At 43.4% G+C, this 23,696-nt stretch overlaps 1 protein-coding gene across 4 annotated transcripts in view; it reads left to right on the forward strand.

Annotated features, from left to right (window-relative positions):
* The window catches only part of LOC311144040 (histone deacetylase 4-like), a 184,699-nt gene that overhangs the window by 13,409 nt on the left and 147,594 nt on the right, over positions 1-23,696 (forward strand). For all 4 annotated transcript variants that reach the window (XM_084179974.1, XM_084179972.1, XM_084179973.1 and 1 more), the window contains exon 2: positions 18,068-18,136. Coding sequence is in view for 1 of the 4 variants with exons in the window: in XM_084179971.1 (XP_084036097.1) it covers positions 18,068-18,136 (69 nt within the window). In the remaining 3 variants the exon portion in view is untranslated. The remainder of the gene's footprint in view (positions 1-18,067; positions 18,137-23,696) is intronic.

The raw sequence follows: 23,696 nt of genomic DNA on the forward strand, positions 1-23,696 counted from the left end.
CGGGCCCTAGTGTTTGTTGGCCTGCTGCCCCCTCACGGCCCTCTCTTCCTCCCCTGCTCTCAGGGTTCAAATCGACTCCACCGCCTTAATGAAAAAACGAAAACCCTCTCGGCATGCACGTATTCTTTCTCTCTCTCTCTCTCTCTCTCTCTCTCGCTCTTTCTCTCTCTCTTGTCCTCGTCTCTTTCTCTTCCTTTCTCACCTTCTCTCTCCTCGCTCTCTTGCTCTCTCTCCCTCCCTATCTCCCTTTTGGATCACCTAAGGCATATATGTTACAAAGTCTCACAAAGGGAAAGGAAGGGATTGGAGGGACAGAGGTGCAGTTAGATTACCGTTAGGAGCTCCTCTATGAGGTGTGTGTTTGTTTGTGTGTGCGTGGAGGAGAGCGCATGTACACGCGTGTGCATGCGTGCGTGCGCTCTCCTCCACTAAGAGACAGACGGGCCAGTCCTTCGGCCCATCAGGCTCTGGTGTCATCTTTTTGCCATCTGCCACTGCCACCCAACTACTACACACACACACATACACGCTACCATCGACAGTTCTTACAACTTACATCCTTCTCTGTATCCACACTGCATTAGGATTGTTTGAGCAGGTTTTCCCGAGTTGTTATATTTGTGGCAGACAAACAAACTTGTGTGCACGAACACACACATGCAATAAGATGCATATTTTTACAGTGAGACACAAGTCAAGTTTGTCACTTTAAAGAGCATATGCCCCTAAAAACCAACTTCTCATTTAGAAAACAGCTTATGTGGCATCGATATGACTAATCTTTTATTCTATTCAAAGTGTAAATGGGATCATTTTGGTCATTGTAGTGTCGAGATAACGATGCTGAGATGCTGTGATGACAAGAAATCCGCTGACACTGTCCTTGATTATAATAGTTTATTACATCAAAGATTTCAGCGTCAATTTACAGACTCCTGCAGACATCTGGAGAACAACTGACCCAATCTCTAATATGTTGTTCCTCTCCGTCCTTTGTTCCAACCATGGTATTTATAATATGTAACATGATATGGGTGGTTCTCCCACAGACCAATCCCAGGCCTCCACATAACAGACTCTCCTCTGTTTTAGGGGGCCCCTATAGTAATGCTTTCCAGATGCTTCCGCAAGCTGAGTCAACTTCCTATAACACACCATTTGCAAATGTCAGCAAAGTCATAAACTGTTTAGACACTACATGTTTCCCCCCTTCGAGACTAATTAAGTCTCGAAAACAAAAAGAATAGGATTATGACAAATAACAATTGTTCTTATTGAGTAACTTTAGCAATAAACCAAAATTTTATGGAGAGTAAACAAATTTTTCTATGGAGTGTAAATATATTTCTATGAAATATGAACAAATCTTCATGGAGTGTGAGAGCGAAAAACCTGTCTGGCAGCTTTCTTTCCAAATATCCATCAATCAATGAAGACAGTAAAATTCCCATAAACATACCCTGTCCATCATATGTTTTATTTGAACAAAAACAGCTTTTAGCCCTCCTGGGTTTCACCTCCAATGCTTCAGGAATCGCTGTTAACTGATTTTCCTTCCGATCTAACAAATTTACATAGGGTAATTCATTTAAGCAAGAACACTTAAACCTAGGCCTAAACAAATGCTTCGACAACGACATTATTATATCTGTTAATGATTGTTGATGATACAACAGCCATGATAAAGCATAAGATTGACACGTACTTGATAGAGGTTGAGCCACCGTCTCTAAGATTCAACCCCATATGCTTCCTGCTTGAATTCTCAACAGACATGTACCCTCAAGATGCCTCACTGATCTTGCAGAATGAGTTAACTGCTGGAACCATAGATTCCTACCTGCCCATCCCATCTTTAATTTTCAAAACAGAAGAATCAAATCCATATGCCTTCCATTTAATTTCTCTCTTACCTAACGAGCGGTATTGATCAGATATATCTTCTTGTCTTCCATCAAAATTAAAGAACTCATCCTTTACCTCCAGGATAGTATTCTGCACTATTTCAGATGAATCTACATCATTCTCTACTACCATCTGCTCTCCTATTTCAACACTATCCTTACTACCATTCACAGCACTCTCCATCCGTATCATAAACTTCTGAGTCACTCTTACTACATCCTTAAATTTCAGAAAAGTTGTTGTTGGTGTATGTGTCACCTTTCTGAAATTTGTTATCGCCGTCGTAACATTAATTTCTTTCAAAGTTACTGTTAAAATAGTTCCTTTAGTTGATGTATTAACACTCTTAATTATTTCCAGTGGGAAAGTGACAGATATCCTCTGTGTATTATTTACTGTTGGAGTGGCTACTGTAATATACTGCTCCTGAACTCCATTGGTGACTGTGGAAACTTCAACAGACTTTAAATCTTCCATCATAAGCGTCACCTTATGAGTTACATAGCCTTTTAACCAATAATTCTTAACCCGAACCAATTTTAACGCTGGCTCTAAATAAGTACACATATATTCTCCCTGATCTTCCCATGTAACATTACGCAAAATAAGTGAGCAATCACTCATAACCCTCTTCCACTTCATATCATTGTACAAAATATACTTCCTTTGATAGATGAAACAGCTTCTACTTCTGGTCCTGAGAACAACACTTCTTCTCCATAATTATCTCTCCACGTGGGAGGAATGTCACCACCCCCACTCCTTCTCTCACATCTACAAGGAAGATGAGCTGTACCACCCATCCTAACCCTAATGACAGTCTTTTCTTCTAAAATTGGTGTTGGAGCGATTTTCTGAGGCGCCATTGTAATCAAATGTGATACATTTATAGCTTTAATATCTGTCAATGTTGAAAGAGTTGAATTGTTTCTCACTGTTGTTGTATTAGGCTGAAGTGTTGATGTCATTGTTGTTGATTCATCTATTTTCCCTACAGCTTGGAGCTCTTTACTTGTATTTCCATCTATCACCACTAGTGTCACTACATTAACTCTCAGTCCCAACTCTAATCCCTCACTTTCAAACTGTGGATTATAAAAAATACATTTATAATCACCTTGATCCCCCTGCTGGGAATTGTACACATAGAGACTGCAATCACCCTCAATCTTCAGTCTTCTCTTATCATTCAGCAACACATACTTTCTCAATTCAACTGCTCTTAACAGATCTAAACTCCTGCCACGGCTATCTTCCCACTGAACTCTACATTTCCCTTTACCACTGTTCTCCCCCGTGCACTGACATGGAAGCTGAGCTGATTTTCCTAGAGTTACTTCAACTCTAGTTTTCCTAACTTTTTTAGTCTGACTTTTTCCCAATTTTTTCAAAATCCATTTCACTGATTTATCCACAAAACTCCTTCCCACTAATTTGAGGATATTCGATCGGGTAGTCCCCACCTGCTTATGACTTCTTTACACAAGAACTTGGCAACCGATTGAGCATATTTTAGCTTAGTTGGACATCCTATGCACCTCTTGGTGTAGGAATGTAACCAAGAATAACAGTCACACCCCCGCGAACATTATTTTTCAGACAGATTGTGCACCTGCCTATGACATAGTCAACCTGTTCAAGCAAATATGGTGCCCAAAAACCATACTCCTTTGTGATCTTTCTCCTAACCTCCCACCTTGCAACATTAGCTAACCCATGTGCTTCCTAAATCATCAGACCTAATAGGTCTAGAGGCGCTACTATCAACCCCTCATGGTTTCTCCAAAGACAACAAAGGATTGTTACTCTGAGGATTTTTTATTGTCTTCAAAACACCTGCTTTCGAAAGTCCTTCAATTTGTGGTTCAATCCCTTGGATTGCTTCATCTTTCAATGGATACTGATTCTTCCAAGGAGGTCTGGCTCCTGGTCGAAGTTCAACTTTCACCTCAATTGGGCTGATTTCACAAGTTCAATATCGGTACTGTGTTGAGACCACAAACATTCTTGAACTTGTTGCAACATCTCCTCTTTCATAGGGTCTGAATCCATCTTCACACTGCAAATATATTCATGTGTCATCCGTACAGCTTGTGGCTCTCCTTGTCCTTGAGCCGAAATCATTATTTTGAGAAATCGGTGATCTTCACTCCTCCAAATCCCCAAATTCTCTTTCATCAGTACGAAAACAGCTTTCTCTGCTTCTGTCATCATTTCTCCTATTTGCTTCTGCTCATAGCCTTCAGAAACCAACAAGGTCACATGTGGCACACTCTTCTCAATCTCAAATTCTTTATCCTGATAATCTTCTGTGTTTATCTTCATAGCTGCTCCTTGTGGTCCTAAAATTTATGCAACATGAGCTGAGTTGAACTTTCTTTGGTTAATTACTCAACCATTCCTCTGAGTACGATTGGGCAGCATTCTTGAAATACATGAGCGTACAATGAAATGGATATTCCCGAAGCCTCGCATCTGGCATATTTGTCATAATGAATTTCTCCCATATCTTAGCCTGCTTCAAAAAATCTTCACTGAGATTTCAATCCAGAATACTGTAGAAGAATCCATCTCTGTCATCATCAACAATTGGTAAACCTTTTTCTTTGGCACTTCTACCAGACAGCCGTCTGGTGTACATTTTATTGTACAGTTCAACTTACACAATGCATCTCTTCCCAACAATGCATTAGGTGTATGTTCTGATACCAGTATGGGTATTGTAATTTTCTGATTTTCATAGCAGAGCTCAATTGGTTCCGTAAGAGGAATCAGCTGTTTCATTCCCTCAAATCCCATTGTCCTAATTAGTTGATTGGACATAGTGAGATGTGTAACATCTTCAGACCGAACACAGATAAAAGCAGCTCCGCTATCCGCCATCACTTCCAATGGTCGGTTGTTTATTTTCACCTCAATTGTTGGATCATTTTCCGGTCCTGATGCTACCAGCTGACACCCCCCCTTTCGGATCTTCTGGGCACCCCTAGAATCCTTGCTCCAGGCCCCTATAAGGGTTCACCTGTCCTCCAGATGATCTTGACTGGCCCCTGTATCTTCCTCTGAAATTCCCTCTGGTGTTTCCTCCAGGCCCATTACACTCACAGCAAAGTCACCAACCTGTCCACAATCATAACACACTTCTGAAGATTGCTGGAAGTATGGCTTAAATCTTCCTCCTCTTCCTCTTCCTAAGCCTTCTCGTCCTCTTCCTCTCCAATTCTGTGTCTGTCCAGAAACTGGCTATGGATATGAAACAAATGGTACCGCTAGTGGTTGCTGGTACAATTGCGGTTGGAACTGGTCCAGTTGAAGCTGTGGCAGTGATTGTTGATTTGGTGCACACTGATTCTACATAACCAAAGCTTGTTTCTTCTCCTTCTTGTTCTCCACCAGTTGTATTTGATTGAGTTTTCTGAGAGTTTCTTGGTCCTGTTCTTTCTGGTTGTGTTCCTTTTTCCTGTACAAATTTCTTTCACACCTGGAATCCAAATGAGATTAGCCAAAAGTCTCTTAATGTCTCCTATGGCAGATTGTGTTCCCACCGTAATTTCTTCCAATTTTGAAATCCAAGGATATGCTCCATCTTGAAGAGTAGGCAGCTTCTCAAGTATATCTGACATATCAGTATTCTACAAAGGCTTATACTCCAGGTTCTGTCCTCGAATTATCACTGGCATCATCTTCTTACTTGTGCTCTCTTTTCTTGTAGGATAAAATCCTCTTGAACATGAAGCACCTTTAATCTCCAAATCTTCATCGCTTTCTCCATCTTCACTTTCATCAGAGATCGAATCTCTTGTATCCTTCTTCCAACTTCCATCACCCCTTGTTTCCTCTCTGGCCAACCTCCATCTGATCACAGGGTCATATCCACCTATGATCTCTTCTGAATCACTCTGATCATCATCATCATCATCTTCAAGTTCCATCCTCTTGAACCTCACTCCACCCTTAGTTTCCAGACATCTCGTTTTCTTCTTACTTTTGGAGTTTTGGATTCATCTTTATGGTCGTTTCTGCTTGTCCTCTCTCTATTATACAAGCACTTTCATTATGTTGATGACGTCAGGGTTAAGAGTCCCTTCCACTGGCCATGGTTGTTCAATGTCAGGCCAACGTTTATTCCATTTTCCAGATAACCTTGCAATACCATTAACTAGAGGATTACTTTTTTCTACTACATCAACAGGAGTAATTACGTTCATAGTTTTGATGTCCCTTTTCCCCATTGTAACAACTCTTTTATATTCCTTTATTGTGAATTATTGTATTATTATTATTATTTTAAACCAATTAATTTGTAAACCCAAAAATACTTTTAGACTATGTAGCTTATGTTTCCCTCCTTTTTTCTTTCTTCCCCAAATTAATTAATTAATTAATTAATTAATTAATTAATCAATTAATTAATCAATTAATTAATCAATTCATCAACATATCTATTTATTTTTATTAATTCATTAATTCATTTATTCATTTGTATTTAATTTTATTTTACCAAATTATTGATTAGTGGCAATCTTACCACATCCGATCAGGAAAAGTAAATGAAAGTAGTCAACTTCAGAGCAATCCAAAAAAGAAAGACCTGTAATCCAGCAACACTACAGCACTCACAAACCAATTTCCTAACAATCACCCAATTACCTTAATTTTACAGAATAATGTCAGTGCTGGATTTCCAACTCAACTCTAATCAAACCAACTCATGCACAAAAAACTCCAATGTGCAATTCTTAATTACATCAATTGATCAGTCTGTTGCCAAGTCCCTGTCAAATTGTCACAACATGAAATATGCTAGGCACACACAATATCCTCTATGGGAAGGTAAGTTTTGTGAAAAGAACAGTACTGGCCTTGATTGGACTGGATCCGTGGCAGCACACACTGTCGCGTGAAACACTCGTCAGCACCTTCTCTCTCTCTCTGTCTCCTCCTTCGTGTCTCTCATATCACAGGAGAACAAAGAACACAGACAATAATTTAGTTTTTATGCATTCACTGGGTTATTTCAACCATACAATACCCTTTTAGACATACCTATGTTCACACGTGCTAAGAAATAAGCAAACAGCTTAACTCAGGAATATTATAAATAGCTCAATAACATTTCATTTTATTTATTTATTTTTATTTTTAATCCGTCAACATATATCTCATTTATAAATTCAATAGAACTCAATCAAATAGTTTCATCGTTAAGCAACAGCCGATTTAACAAACAGAATACTTTATTCGTGTGTAAGTCTCCCCCTCCTTCTCTGTCTGCATGTCACAGCAGCTCAGTGCAGGCAGGGGAGTGGCACATTTGCTCTACGTAACTCTAACCTCATAAAATCCTACACATGCGCAGTTCATTCACCAATGCGATTTCAGAGTGAGAAGAGCTCCCAAGCAGCTCTCTCCAAGCTAAACAATAGAAAGTAGAGAGACCAGCTGTCCCTCCGTTATTTCCCCAACACAGACAAACAGTAACACTTAACAGAACTCACAAACCAACACAAAACATAGAACACAAATCCTACTTCGAAGTTTTTTATCTTTACTTATCCTAATCTGCAGATTTATAGTTATTTTCTTATCCATTACAAAACATCTCTATACACTCTTAAAATCCCCCCTGTAGGCTCCTAGTCTTTTAACAGTTATTAAACGTTCTCTTTTTATAGAGACTCATAAGTGTCACGCCCTGACTCTAGGGATTCGTATTTGTTGAGTCAGGGTGTGTATTTTCTGTGTCGTGTTGTGCTATGTTGATTGTCTATGTTTAGATCTAGAATGTGTAGATCTATGTTGGCCGGTGTGGTTCCCAATCAGAGGCAGCTGTAGCTCGTTGTCTCTGATTGGGAACCATACTTAGGTAACCTATTGGCACTAGTGGGTTGTGGGATCTTGTTCCGTGTTATGGTATGTTTGTGTGCTACCTTGGACTTCACGTTTCGTTTGTTGTTTTTGTCGTGTGTTTATTCGTTTAAATAAACATGTATGCTTATCACGCTGCGCCTTGGTCCATCCAGTCTATAAACGATCGTGACAGAAGATCCCACCAAACGAGCACCAAGCAGCGTGTCCAGGAGCAGACAGCCTGGACCTGGGAGGAGATCCTGGACGGTAAGGGATCCTGGACTTGGGAGGAGATTCAGGCCGGGATGGATCGCCGTCCTTGGGAGGAGACAGTGGAGGCGCGATATAGAGAGGAGCAGCGGCAACGCGGAAGGCGCCGGCCGAGGAAGAAGCCCGAGAGACAGCCCCAATACCTTTTTTTGGTGGGGCTAAAAGGGTGGTTGGCGGAGCCTAGAGGTAGAGCAGAGCCAACTCCCCGTACTCACGCGAGGAGGAGTGTGACTGGGCAGGCTCCGTGTTATGCGGAGCTACGTACTGTGTCGCCAGTGATCCGGCACAGTCCTGTACGTCCTGTGCTAGCACCACGCACGTGTCGTGCGAAGATGGGCATTCAGCCAGGACGGGGTGTGCCGGCTCAAGCTCCTGGTCTCCAGTACGCCTCCTCGGTCCCGCATATCCTGCGCCTGTTCTACGAGCTGTATCGCCAGTGCGCGTGCACAGCCCAGTGCGTCCTGTGCCAGCGCCCCGCAAGTGTAGTGCGAAAGTGGGCAGCCAGCCAGGACGGGTTGTGCCAGCTCTCCGCTCCAGACCTCCAGTCCGCCTTCGCAGTCCGGTCCGGCCCGTTCCTGCTCCTCGCATCAAGCCAGTGGTGCACGTCGCCAGCCCGGTCCAGCCTGTTCCTGTCCCTCGCACCAAGCTAGTGGTGCGCGTCGCCAGCCCGGTCCGGCCTGTTCCTGTCCCTCGCACCAAGCCAGTGGTGCGCGTCGCCAGCCCGGTCCGGCCTGTTCCTGTCCCTCGCACCAAGAAAGTGGTGCGCGTCGCCAGCCCGGTCCGGCCTGTTCCTGTCCCTCGCACCAAGCCAGTGGTGCGCGTCTCCAGCCCGGTCCGGCCTGTTCCTGTCCCTCGCACCAAGCCAGTGGTGCACGTCGCCAGCCCGGCCCGGCCTGTTCCTTCCCCTCGCACCAAGCCAGTGGTGCGCGTCGCCAGCCCGGTCCGGCCTGTTCCTGTCCCTCGCACCAAGCCAGTGATGCGCGTCGCCAGCCCGGCCCGGCCTGTTCCTGCCCCTCGCACCAAGCCAGTGGTGCGCGTCGCCAGCCCGGCCCGGCCTGTTCCTGCTCCCCGCACCAGGCCAGTGGTGCGCGTCGCCAGTCCGGTACGGCCCGTTCCTGCTCCCCGCACCAAGCCAGTGGTGCGCGTCGTCAGCCCAGTCCGGCCCGTTTCTGCTCCCCGCACCAAGCCAGTGATCAACGACATCCTAATTAGCATACATTTTTCCTTAGTTCCTGGCCTTATTCCTTCATTCTATTATTTTTCAATTTTATTCAAGCCAAATATCCCTGTGCCCAGTGTTATCAATTGCTATAGACACTCCCCCCTGTTTGCGTTGTTTTCAACGCAAACAAATTTAGAAATTTAGAACGGATTCACATCACACAGCAAATAACAGCAAAGCGCACACGCAAGTTCTTAACGGTGTGGTCATTCAACGCACACACACGGACACACGAACTGACCAGTGCCCAAAGTGGTGAGAAAACTCACCCTTATTTGCCGGACTCTGGAGCGAGAGTCAGCTCGGCGCCCATGATGCAACGTTGAAACAGACGCAACACGTCCAAAATACCTCGTCGCCATTAATGTAGTGTCGAGATAACGATGCTGAGATGCTGTGATGACAAGAAATCCGCTGACACTGTCCTTGATTATAATAGTTTATTACATCAAAGATTTCAGTGTCAATTTACAGACTCCTGCAGACATCTGGAGAACAACTGAACCCAATCTCTAATATGTTGTTCCTCTCCGTCCTTTGTTCCAACCATGGTATTTATAATATGTAACATGATATGGGTGGTTCTCCCACAGACCAATCCCAGGCCTCCACATAACAGACTCTCCTCTGTTTTAGGGGGCCCCTATAGTAATGCTTTCCAGATGCTTCCGCAAGCTGAGTCAACTTCCTCTAACACACCATTTGCAAACGTCAGCAAAGTCATAAACTGTTTAGACACTACATCATCAAGTCAGTCTCGTTCAAAACTGAGTTTTGTGAGACTTGTGGTCAGGATTGCATCACAAGGTAAATGAAGGTTGGGTTTGTTTCAATCCTGCCCACAACTGGCAGCACACAAGTAATCGTCAATTTGTCCGTGAAATGTATATGGGTTCAGAGCTTTTGTGAAACAGCACAGTTGTATGGCAAATAGAGATCAAATTGGATGGTCTTCAGGGATGGATGGGAAGGGTTGAGGGTGGCGGAATGATGGGAGTAAAAATGAAAAAAGATGACCATTGTGAAATGGATTGTGTCCGTAAAATGTATATAGTATCCATAGGCTGGAAGTAGAAGGCTAGGTGTTGTTGTTAATTAGTTTGCTCCAATTGGGGGAGGGGTGGTGGGGTTAGTGGAAAATAATGAAGGAAAATATGTTTTTAAAAGATTTGTGTGTGTGTGTGTGTGTGTATATGTATTCAGACCTCTTGACTTTTTCCACATTTTGTTACATTACAGCCTTATTCTAAAATTGATTAAATAAATAAAAATCCTCAGCAATCTACACACAATACCTCATAATGACAAAGCAAAAATACGTTTTTAGACATTTTTGCAAATGTACAGAAAATTAAAAACAGAAATACCTTATTTACGTAAGTATTCAGACCTTTGCTATGAAACTCGAAATTGAGCTCAGGTGCATCCTGTTTCCATTGATCATCCTTGAGATGTTTCTACAACTTGATTGGAGTCCAACTGTGGCAAATTCAATTGATTAGACATGTTTTGGAAAGGCACACACCAGTCTATATAAGGTCCAACAGTTGACAGTACGTGTCAGAGCAAAAACCAAGTCATGACGTCGAAGGAATTGTCCGTAGAGCGCCAAGACAGGATTGTGTCGAGCCACAGATCTGGGGAAGGGTACAAAAAATGTCTGCAGCATTGAAGGTCCCCAAGAACACAGTGGCCTCCATCCTTCTTAAATGGAAGAAGGTTGGAACCACCAAGACTCTTCCTAGAGCTGGCCGCCGGGCCAAACTGAGCAATCGGGGGAGAAGGGCCTTGGACAGGGAGGTGACTAAGAACCCGATGTTCACTGACAGAGCACCAGTTCCTCTGTGAAGATGGGAGAACCTTCTAGAAGGACAACCATCTCTGCAGCACTCCACAAATCAGGCCACTCTTCAGTAAAAGGCACATGATAGCCCACTTGGAGTTTGCCAAAAGGCATCTAAAGGACTCTGACCATGAGAAACAAGATTTTCTGGTCTGATGAAACCAAGATTGAACTCTTTGGCCTGAATGCCAAGCATGAGGAAACCTGGCACCATCCCTACGGTGAAGTATGGTGGTGGCAGCATCATGATGTGGGGATGTTTTTCAGCGGCAAGGACTGGGAGACTAGTCAGGATCGAGGGAAAGATGAACGGAGCAAAGTATGGAGAAATCCTTGATGAAACCTGCTCCAGAGCTCTCAGGACCTCATACTGGGGTGAAGGTTCACCTTCCAACAGGACAACAACCCTAAGCACATAGCCAAGACAACACAGGAGTGGCTTCGGGACAAGTCTCTCAATAGCATGGACTTGAACCTGATCGAACATCTCTGGAGAGACCTGAAAATAGCTGTGCAGCGTCGCTCCCCATCCAACCTGACAGATCTTGAGAGGATCTGCAGAGAACAGTGGGAGAACTCCCCAAATACAGGTGTGCCAAGCTTGTAGTGTCATACCCAAAAAGACTCAAGGCTGTAATCGCTGCCAAAGGTGCTTCAACAAAGTACTGAGTAAAGGGTCTGGATTCTTATGTAAATGTGATATTTAAGTTTTTGTATTTGTAATACATTTGCAAATGTTTCTAAAAACCTGTTTTTGCTTTTTCATTATGGGGTTTTGTGTGTAGATTGAGGGGAAAAATCAATTTAATCCATTTTAGAATAAGGCTGTAACGTAACAAAATGTGTAAAAGTCAAGGGGTCTGAATACTTTCCGAATGTACAGTTGTATGAATGTAAATCAACCATTTATCGGATCATTAAGAACTTCAAGGAGAGAGGTTCAATTGTTGTGAAGAAGGTGTCAGGGCGCCCAAGAATGTCCAGCAAGCACCAGGACCGTCTCCTAAATTTGATTCAGCTGCGGGATCAGGGCACCACCAGTGCAGAGCTTGCTCAGGAGTGCATACTATGGGTGGATGTTGCTATGGTGACCAATGAGCTAAGATAAGGCGGGGATTTGCCTAGCAGTGATTTATAGATGACCTGGAGCCAGTGGGTTTGGCGACAAATATGTAGTGAGGACCAGCCAACAAGAGCGTACAGGTCACAGTGGTGGGTAGTATATGGGGCTTTGGTGACAAAATATGGGGTGGCAGGTAGCTTAGTGGTTAAGAGCGTTGTGCCAGTAACCGAAAGGTCGCTGGTTCTAATCCCCGAGCCGACTAGGTGAAAAATCTGTCGATGTGCCCTTGAGCAAGGCACTTAACCCTAATTGCTCCTGTAAGTCGCTCTGGATAAGAGCGTCTGCTAAATGACTTAAATGTAAATGAATGGCAGCAGGCAGGTGTGAGTGCATCTGCACGCACAGTGAGGCAAAGACTTTTGGAGGATGGCCTGGTGTCAAGAAGGGCAGCAAAGAAGCCACTTCTCTCCAGGAAAAACATCAGGGACAGACTGATATTCTGCAAAAGGTACAGGGATTGGACTGCTGAGGACTGTTGTAAAGTCATTTTCTCTGATGAATCCCCTTTCCGATTGTTTGGGGTATCCGGAAAACACCTTGTCCGGAGAAGACAAGGTGAGCGCTACCATCAGTCCTGTGTCATGCCAACAGTAAAGCATCCTGAGACCATTCATGTGTGGGGTTGCTTCTCAACCAAGGGAGTGGGCTCACTCACAATTTTGCCTAAGAACACAGCCATGAATAAAGAATGGTCCCAACACATCCTCTGAGAGCAACTTCTCCCAACCATCCAAGAACAGTATGGTGACGACCAATACCTTTTCCAGCATGATGGAGCACCTTGCCATAAGGCAAAAGTGATAACTAAGTGGCTCGTGGAACAAAACATCAACATTTTGTGTCCATGGCCAAGAAACTCCCCAGACCTTAATCCCATTGAGAAATTGTGGTCGATCCTCAAGAGGCGGGTGGACAAACAAAAACCCACAAATTCTGACAAACTCCAAGCATTGATTATGCAAGAATGGGCTGCCATCAGTGTCACGACTTCCGCCGAGGCTGCCTCCCCTCCTTGTTCAGGCAGGCTTTGCCGTTCATCGTCACAGGCTTACTAGCCACTGCCGCTCCATATATCATCATTCCATTTGTCTTGTCTTGTTAATTACACACACCTGGTTCTTATCCCCTCATTAGTCCGTGTATAAGTGTTCCCTCTGCACCCCTTGTCCTTTTGGGTGATTGTTTATTTGTGAGAGTAGTGTAGCTCGGTGGAGCTACTCGTACCCTGTTATTGCCGGGGTAGATATTTCCCCTGGGCCTGTTATTGTTGAAGCTACCGTTACCTTGTAGTGCCAGGGTAGATTTTCCCTGTGCCTGTTTCGTTTGTCGCTATCCAGCGCTATGTGTGTACGACGGAATTAACTCTGCATTCTGTGATTACCCTCCTGCGCCTGACTCCTTCTATCACACTCATCACAATCAGTCAGGATGTGGTCCAGAAGTTCATTGACAGCATGCCAGGGTGGATTGCAGAGGTCTTGAAAAAGAAGGGTCAACACTGCAAATATTGACTCTTTGCATAAACTTAATGTAATTGTCAATAAAAGCCTTTGACACTTATGGAATGCTTGTAATTATACTTCAGTATACCATAGTAACATCTGACAAAAATATCTCATAACACTGAAGCAGCGAACTTTGTGAAGACCAATACCTGTGTCATTCTCAAAACTTTTGACCACAACTGTATACACGCACATTATCTGTGTTTGTTTGTGTTTGTGTGTGTCGTGCATGCGTGTACTTATGCATGTGTTTTTCTGTGTGTGCAGTATGTGCTTCCTAGTTTGGCCGTGTCCCCTGGCGTTGGCTGCTGGTTAGTGATCCGCGGCACGTCCCCTGTCTGTTCTCTTGGCTAATTAAAATGCCACAATGGCATCTCAGGCATCAGGCCTACTCCACCGGGCCTTCTAAAAATAGCCCTGCCGACACTCACACACACTCAGGTGCGTGTGCACGTATACACACACAAGCGCACGCACACTCATACACACGCTAATACACACACTCACAAACACTCTCTCTCCCTCTTTCTCTCACACACACATATGAATGTATACACACACGTACACACTCACACACACCGCAGAGTTGCCCTGAAGAACATACTTTAAATGCACCCAAACATTGTTGTCTCTCTGTCCTCTTTACATTCCCTCTACTTTCATTTTCTTCCCCATCCTTCTTTGTTTAGCAAAGGGGAAGGCATGCAACGTGGTTGTGTGTAGGAGAGCGGTGTGTTTGTGTGTATGTGTGTGTTTGTCTGAGAGCATATGTGTGCTCGTGTTTGTGTGCTCGTGTTTGTGTGTGTGTGTGTGTGTGTGTGTGTGTGTGTGTGTGTGTGTGTGTGTGTGTGTGTGTGTGTGTGTGTGTGTGTGTGTGTGTGTGTGTGTGTGTGTGTGTGTGTGTGTGTGTGTGTGTGTGTGTGTATGTGTGCTCGGAGCAGCGTGTGTGTGAGTTTGGAGATGGGTGTGTGAGAAGGATGTGTTTGTATTAGGAAGTTAATGTGTGTGTGTGTCTGTATTAGCTAGTGTGAATGTGTGTGTGATATGAATGTTTAATCCCCCTCCCCACCCTCCATCATGTATTAATCATGACCGCAGTCTGGATGGGCTGAAAATAGAGCCGCACAACCCTGAAAAACAAAGCTGTGTGTGCCGTGTGCTGAGGTTCGCTCATGTGTGACTCCTGCACATGGGTCCCCCCTCTTCTTCTCCTCCCAGCCCCTCCCCTCTTAGCTCCCACCAGCTACATGTACAGTATACACATGAATAGATGGCAAGATATGAAAGCAAATGATTGGGGTGTGTCCCAATACGATGAAATAGTCTCTTTGTCTCCTTTCCCCCTTGTGTCCTTGGCCCCTTGTCTCCTTTTCCCCATAGCCACTTACAGTGCCTTGCAAAAGTATTCATCCCCCTTTTAGTTTTTTCCTATTTTGTTGCATTACAACCTGTAATTTAAATTGATTTTTATTTGGATTTCATGTAATGGACATACACAAAATAGTCCAAATTGGTGAAGTTAAATGAAAAAAATAACTTGTTTCAAAAAATTCTAAAAAATAAATAACGTAAAAGTGCTGCGTGCATATGTATTCACCCCCTTTGCTATGAAGCCACTAAATAAGATCTGGTGCAACCAATTACCTTCAGAAGTCACATAATTAGTTAAATAAAGTTCAACTGTGTGCAATCTAAGTGTCACATGATCTGTCACATGATCTCAGTATATATATTCACCTGTTCTGAAAGGCCCCAGAGTCTGCAAAACCACTGAGCAAGGGGCACCACCAACCAAGCAGCACCATGAAGACCAAGGAGCTCTCCAAACAGGTCAGGGACAAAGTTGTGGAGAATTACAGATCAGGGTTGGGCTATAAAAAAATATCAGAAACTTTGAACATCCCACGGAGCACCATTAAATCCATTATAAAAAAATGGAAAGAATATGGCACCACAAAAAACCTGCCAAGAGAAGGCTGCCCACCAAAACTCACAGACCAGGCAAGGAGGGCATTAATCAGAGAGGCAACAAAGAGACCAAAGATAACCCTGAAGGAGCTGCAAAGCTCCACAGCGGAGATTGGAGTATCTGTCCATAGGACCACTTTAAGCCGTCCACTCCACAGAGCTGCGCTTTACGGAAGAGCGGCCAGAAAAAAAACATTGCTTAAAGAAAAAAATAAGCAAACACATTTGGTGTTCGCCAAAAGGCATGTGGGAGACTCCCCAAACATATAGAAGAAGGTACTCTGGTAAGATGAGACTAAAATTGAGCTTTTTGGCCATCAAGGAAAACGCTATGTCTGGCGCAAACCCAACACCTCCAATCACCCTGAGAACACCATGTTTTCCATCGGCAGGGACTGGGAAACTGGTCAGAATCGAAGGAACGATGGATGGCGCAAAATACAGGGAAATTCTTGAGGGAAACCTGTTTCAGTCTTCCAGAGATTTGAGACTGGGACGGAGGTTCACCTTCCAGCAGGACAATGACCCTAAGCATACTGCTGAAGCAACACTTGAGTGGTTTAAGGGGGAACATTTAAATGTCTTGGAATGGCCTAGTCAAAGCACAGACCTCAATCCAATTGAGGTACAACAGCGGAACCCATCCAACTTGAAGGAGCTGGAGCAGTTTTGCCTTGAAGAATGGGCAAAAATCCCAGGGGCTAGATGTGCCAAGCTTATAGAGACATACCCCAAGAGACTTGCAGCTGTAATTGCTGCAAAAGGTGGCTCTGCAAAGTATTGACTTTGGAGGGGTGAATAGTTATGCATGCTCAAGTTTTCTGTTTTTTAGTCTTATTTCTTGTTTGTTTCATAATAAAAACTATTTTGCGTCTTCAAAGTGGTAGGCATGTTGTATGAATCAAATGATACAAACCCCCCCAAAATAATTTTTAATTCCAGGTTGTAAGACAACAAAATAGGAAAAATAGGGGGGTGAATACTTTCGCAAGCCACTGTATAAGGGACGCATTAAACTTAACATACAGTTAACAATTAATGAAGTATCTTGCTAAACTGACCTGAAATCAGTGTCTAGGGTCAACTTCATCCTACTTTACTTGTGCAGTGATGTAACATTGTCCAGACATTATAGCCAGACCGTCTCCCACAGCGGCTCTGTTATCTGCATGTCGATAAGGCTCTGTCAGTTACAGGCATGTGTGTGTGCTATTTCCATTTTTTAAAGGAGTGAGCCATTCGACAAGAGATTCACACCGGATGTCTACAGTAATGAACAACACTGTGCCCCGATCCCCCACCCATTCAGAACCCCTAGTGGTGCCGTGAATATTAAGCCCTCCCTTCACTTTATTCACTGCTGGTTGTCTGCCTCCTGCCGAGGTGGTTTTGACGGGCTAGTCAAAGCAATGAGACTGGAGGCGTAGTAGTGGTAGAGGGAGGAGAGAGATAGAAGGGAGAGGAGAGGTACCTGATGTGAGTCTTCTTTTCCATAGACTTGTATGCCTAGTAATAGAGTGCATGGTCTCCTCTAGCTGCCCATGCTTTGGCATCACATGTCCGTTCACAGACAAGCCCCATTTGGGAGAAATTGCACTTCAAATTATTTTGCCGTCAGACTCTCGTTGTTGAGGGATGGATGGAAGAGTAAAAATGTGAGCGGTTTGTTTTGGAGAGCTGCTGGGTCGTGTGAGTGGCAAAAGTGTGTCTGAATCTTTCGGCTGTCAAATCTGACTCCAACAATGTTTTACAGTTTTTTGTCTTTTTAGCCAGTGTGTCTGTGTGTGTGCTCCCCACTCCCCCAATGGTGTATTTATAGCCAGGTCCTCCCTGAACTGATACAAAGCCTGTTCATGTTCCCACTATAATTATCATCCTCACCAAGACGCACCCTACCATGTGCCTATGTGCGTGTCTCTGTGTGTGTGTGTACATTGTCACACGTGCAAACATGCGAGACATGCTTGTGTTTGTTTAAACAGTAGTAGGGCACATAATATATGCCTGCCTACTCAGTCCACATGTTTATTTTTACATGCCTCTTTCTCCCTCCTCCCCCCTCGCTCCCTCCCTCTTTCTCTCTTGTTGAAGACAGTGAACCAATCACATTGGAGTCATAACAGAGCAGTGAACACTTGCGGCTGTGTTGCAGCACTAGGCTAGGCAAAAGCCTCCTCATCCTCTCCTCATTCAACTGGTTTTCTCTACCTTCTTCAATTCCTAGCTTCCCCCTCTCCCTCCCTCTTTCTCTCTCTCTCCCTCTTTCTCTGTGGGATATGTAGTCTTTTATCTGGGCCTCAGTAGGTTATACTATGACCCTGTGTTATCGATGCTGCAGACCATATTTGAAACGGACTCTCCATCCTCTCTGTCCCCTGCAGATGGTCTGCCCAGGAAAGAGCAGCCCTTGGAACTTCTGAAGCCGTCTGGCCTCAACCACATCCAATCTGGTAGGAGCGCCATCTTTTTATTTCTTTCGTTCTTTCTTTCGTTCTTTCGTTCTTTCTTTCTCTCTCTCTCTCGCTCGGTTCCCTATCTGTCTCATACTCCTTTCTCTCTTGTTATGTCAACATTTCTCTCTAGCTTTCTCTCACTCTGCCTCAGCAGCTGTTGGTTGCTCTCTTTCCTTCTTTCTTTCTCCCGCTCTTTCTTTCCTTCTTTCTCTTACTCTCTCCCTTTGTATGTGTGTGTGTGTGTGTGTGTGTGTGTGTGTATGTATGTGTGTGTGTGTGTGTGTGTGTGTGTGTGTGTGTGTGTGTGTGTGTGTGTGTATGTGGTTGGACCCACTGTGGGTTCATGCCTTAACATGTGTGTCCCTGCAGGCCTGGCTCAAGGCTAGAGACCAGAGGAAGAATGGGTCACTGAGCAACATGTCTGCACCCTCATGCAACTATACAACCCCCAAACACATACACAGAGTCCATGGTAGAACACACGTGCACGTAAACATTTGCATATGTGCACACACACACACACACACACATAAACACACACACAAACACACATTTAATGATAGTGTTGCTACATGCTAGGATTACCATCATCATCAAATACTATCATCATTGCCTTTATGTGTTAGCTAAGGGGTCATTTCTGCTGTGAGAGCTGCTGTGAGATGGTGCAGGGAAAGTGCAGTGAAGTGTCAAACGGCTTTAAATAACCTGACAAAACTAACTCCTCTCAGAGCATGACGCTAGGTAATTACTATTTCAGAGACCAGTGTGAAAAGATGCGCACAGACACACATACACACACACACACACACACACACACACACACACACACACACACACACACACACACACACACACACACAATGAACACAACACTAGTGGCTGTGGGCTGCTTTTATATACTTAGTGGTTGGTTGGTGATTTTTTTCTATTCATACACCTTGGCGCGAGAAACTGGCTATGGTGAGTAGAGAAAGACTAAATGTGTGTTGGCTGGTGTTGTTATACTGGCAGGTTGGCTGGCTGGCAGTGGGCGTTTGTGTGTGGTTGGTTGGTTGAATATCTGGCTCGTTGGATGGTTCGTTGGTGTTGCTGAAGGACTGGTTGGACAGCTAGTTGATTGGTTGACTTGGTTGGCTGGCTAGCTAGCTGGTTGGTTGGTTGGTTGGCTGGCTAACTCGTTGGTTGGTTGGTTGGTTGGTTGGTTGGTTGGTTGGTTGGTTGGTTGGTTGGTTGGTTTGGTTGGTTTGGTTGGTTGGTGTTGTTGAAAATCTGGTCATATCTCATCTGACCATCCCAACACTCTTTAGAACTTCAAAGGAAAGACAATAAGTCCCCTCAACTTGTTCCAAATTCTGACGGCTATTCTGTCGAAGAACCCCAGACGTGTGTTTCACAAGCGTAGTAAATGTACACATGTGATGCCATGTGATGTGTTATGTTATTTTGTTTATTATAGGGACCATTAGCCAAAAAGGTGTCCCCATTCGAGCAGTGCAGCAGGTCAGGCCAGTGTAAGAGGATACTCAGTAGTTCTCCCTTTGTTCTTCTCTAGGACGCTCACTAAAAGCAAAGACGACATGAGCATCCATTTACTTGTTCCCAGGTAACCCCTCTCAAACCTGCACACACGTTTTAATGAAAGACACTATTCATCTGACCACCTCTCGCTCCCTTTTTCTTTCATCAACGGACTTCACATCTCGTCTCCACTCACTGTAGTTTCACTCTCAGTCCACTTGCTGTGTGTGTGTGTGTGTGTGTGTGTGTGTGTGTGTGTGTGTGTGTGTGTGTGTGTGTGTGTGTGTGTGTGTGTGTGTGTGTGTGTGTGTGTGTGTGTGTGTGTGTGTGTGTGTGTGTGTGTGTGTGTGTGTGTGTGTGTGTGTGTGAGACAGAGTGCGTGTTTGTTCACGTGTCTTTGTGTGTGAGATGCGCTCTGCAAGCTCTCTGTTTTAGCAGGACATCTCTGTTTTATTAATGGTGTGTGTGTGTGTGTGAAGAGGTGTAGCGTCACCTAAGCCCCCGCTCCACGCTCGTGGTTCACAGGAACACGCGATGAGCCAGCCTATCCACACCAACACCACGCCAACACAGGAATGAACACCATTAACACATCAATAACAAGTCACAGGAAATGTGACCAAGATTAGCAGTGGTGGGAGCCTGATACGACTTAGTGTCCTGCTAACTCACTGTTTTCTTTTGCACTGATAGGAGAGAAGTAGAATATAGCTTTCACCCACCCTGTATGTTGGTAGCAGTACAGATGAGGGAGGGGAGACAACGAGAGGGAGCCACCGGGCAATTCCACGGTAACGGAATTACGAAAAAAATTTATGCCAAACAAAAACCATTGATTTAAAAGTTCAACAATCCATACAACTCTGTGCACAAGGACTACTTGTAACAATTTCCACAGAAAAATTTACAAAATACACATTTAGTGGAAGAACTGTGCAGATGCAGACTTTTGTAACGGAATGACCGTAAAATCGCCCTCAGGTTTTTATGCGACCACTTTTTCCCAAAAACTCTGTTAAAACCTATTAAGATTCAAATATGTCTGCAGAAAGAATGGGGTGTCAGCTATGACATGGCACCTTCAGTTTGAAAAAACTACAGTAGGTGAAGTGGATTTACACCCGGTAACAGAATTACGGTTACGGAATTACATCGTGGGTCCCTGATCTGTACTACACAGAAATGCATAATTATGGATATGAATGTCATTCTCCTCCTGTTTCACAAGTTTGGACATCACAGCGCAGCACAGTAGAGCACAGTAGAGTACAGTGCAGTACAATACAGCACATCAGAGTAGAGTTCAGTAGAGTAGAGTTCAGTACAGTACACTGTACTCTACTGTACTATACTCTACTTTTCTTTACTGTACTGTACTACTGTATTGTATTGTACTGTACTCTACTGTTCTCTACTCACTGTACTATACTGTACTGTAATGTGCTATCCAAACTTGTGAAACATACGTCTGTGATCGGTTCAGATTTGGTCCAGTCTGGTCAGTCTGTGGATGTTAACATCAAGGCCAGTGTGGACTGACCAAATTTCAACTACGTTTCAACATCCATGGACGTCCAGTGTCGGTTGGTGCTCAGTGGGTGAGGATACTGCTTACAGTAAATGGAAAAAGAGGGGGCTCATTGGTAGGTGTCTGTAAGAGCTGGGAGAGGTGACATTAACTGGAGAGAGAGGGAGGGGTTGTCCAGACTGTTTTAACACTCTTGGTTTGATCACCAGACAACAGAAAGACAAAGAAAACAGTTATGAGCTGAACATAACATTATGTCAGGAGAAGGGAGGACAGTAGCAGGTGACCCAACTCTGGTTTGTGACTATTATGATTTCCCATTGTAGCCAATTCAGTTGAAGTAATTCTGTTACTGATTTGGGGGTAATTTTGTTTATGAATTATTAACACTAGAACCGCTAAAGTAGTCATTTTGACTGCTCATGATTTTAAAAAAATTTAAAAAATATATAATTAAGTCATGCTCCCCTCCGTCCTTGACTTTTCCTAAATAAGTCTATTTAACACACTGCTGTTCTTAGAATCTTAATATCACAAACAGAACTGGAGTTATAACCAGTTTTGAATGTTTTTTCCCCATTGCCCCTGCTCCTCCCAACAGTAGGGGATGCTCCGCTCCTTCTTCCGACAGTTGAAAGTGCAGTGCCCAGGTGATAATCACCGCGATAATCACCTAAAAACTGAACCGAACAGTGGATGCAGCTTAGAGGAGGATGGCTCATAATAATGGCTGGAACGGAGTAAATGGAATGGCATCAAACAGATGGAAAACATGTATTTGATACCATTCCACTGATTCCGCTCCAGCCATTACCACGAGCCCATCCTCCCCAATGAAGGTGCCACCAACCTCCTGTGGAACCCAAATTATACGAAACTAATTTCACACATATAACAACAGATTAAATAAATTAAGTAAAGTAAGATGGGGAAAAAGGGAGAGAATGGGTGAGTTGATGAGTGAGGGGAAGCAAACAATGCATACATTATGTAATCACCAATTGTGAATGAAGAACATGGCGGGACATTTTATTGTATTGATCCATTCTAATTATAGGCATAATCTTAAAATGGTATCTACCCTATATTAGTCCAATGATTTAAAGCAGTATGATCAGTCTACTCTGGCCTTCTTGGAGTAGGCTACATAGTACTGTACTGTAATGTACTGTGTGTCTAATTGTACATGCTGAAAAGTTTCAATATATGTGAAAATATCCACATCAGGCAGTAGGTGAGCTAGTGTCTGAGAATGTGGTGATGAGGCTTGTGGAACCTTATGTTGGCAAGGGGAGAAATGTCTCCATGGACAATTTCTTCACTTTATTTGGCAAACAAGTTGCTTGCAAAGAAAACAAGTGTGACCACACCATGAACAAAGTGAGACGGGAGATCCCTCCCCCTGCGCAAAATAAGGCACCTGCACAGCCGTGTGCTGAAGAATGACAAGACAATGGGGACACAAGAAAAGAGAAAAACTGATACTATTATGCACTAGAACCAAACAAAGTCTGTCAAAGTGTGTCAAGGAAGGGAAAGTTATGAACATTTTGTCAGCTGTTAGGACAAGGATAACAGCTAAATGAAATCCAACTAATGCCATTGCATGAAGATGCACACAAGCACGAGCTGACAATAATTTACTATTTTTGAGTGCTGTCATATCCACACTTATATTCATTATAATGCTGTTTCACTATTTATCAAGGCCACTTGGCGCTTATAATGATGTTTAGGCTACTGATGCTTTCATAATTTGACAATGCGTCGTTTGACTGTGCATCTTAACGCTTAGGGTATTTTTTAAAAAAGTATTTTGTCGTTATAAGAATAAGCCGTTACCATGTTCCAACCCATTTTTGTTTCATAGTTGTAACAAAGGCACTCCACAAATAAAATGTATTGCACACTTGAATTTTTGTGTTTTTTGTGTTTTTTGTTTTTTTACATATAGTAACATAAACTAATGACAATGCTATTATGTTATTTAAAAGTAAAAAACGAGTTTTAATCACTTAACACTAGAACCGCTGGGCCTCGATGGAACCCCAGTCAAGCTAATGAGCAGTCATTCTGACTGCAACATTCTAACAGTGTTATTAATATATTTAATATATGCTATTGCAAAAATAATAATTTGGTTGTGTTTATGAAGGCCTTGGGTAACATTAGAATACCATTTTTATTTGATTTCAAATAACACAATAGCATTTTCATTAGTTTGTTACTGTAGGCATATGTACAAAAAATAAATAAAAAAATAAGAATTCAAGTGTTCAATATAGTTTACTTGTGGAGAACCTCTGTTTTAAATATTTAATAATTCATAAACAAAATGTATATCAGTAAAATCATTAACTAATTGGTAGGTTTACCATTACTTGTTGCTTCTGTGAACTTTCATAATCGTCCCTCACGAGTGAGAGAAATTAGAAAATATCTTAAAGATACAGTATGTGGGTTTTTTTGGTAACGGAATTAAAACTCCCCCACTTCCGTTTGTTTATC

The sequence above is a fragment of the Coregonus lavaretus genome, assembly GCF_964263955.1.
Source record: "Coregonus lavaretus genome assembly, chromosome: 16".
NCBI classification, from domain to species: Eukaryota; Metazoa; Chordata; class Actinopteri; order Salmoniformes; family Salmonidae; genus Coregonus; species Coregonus lavaretus.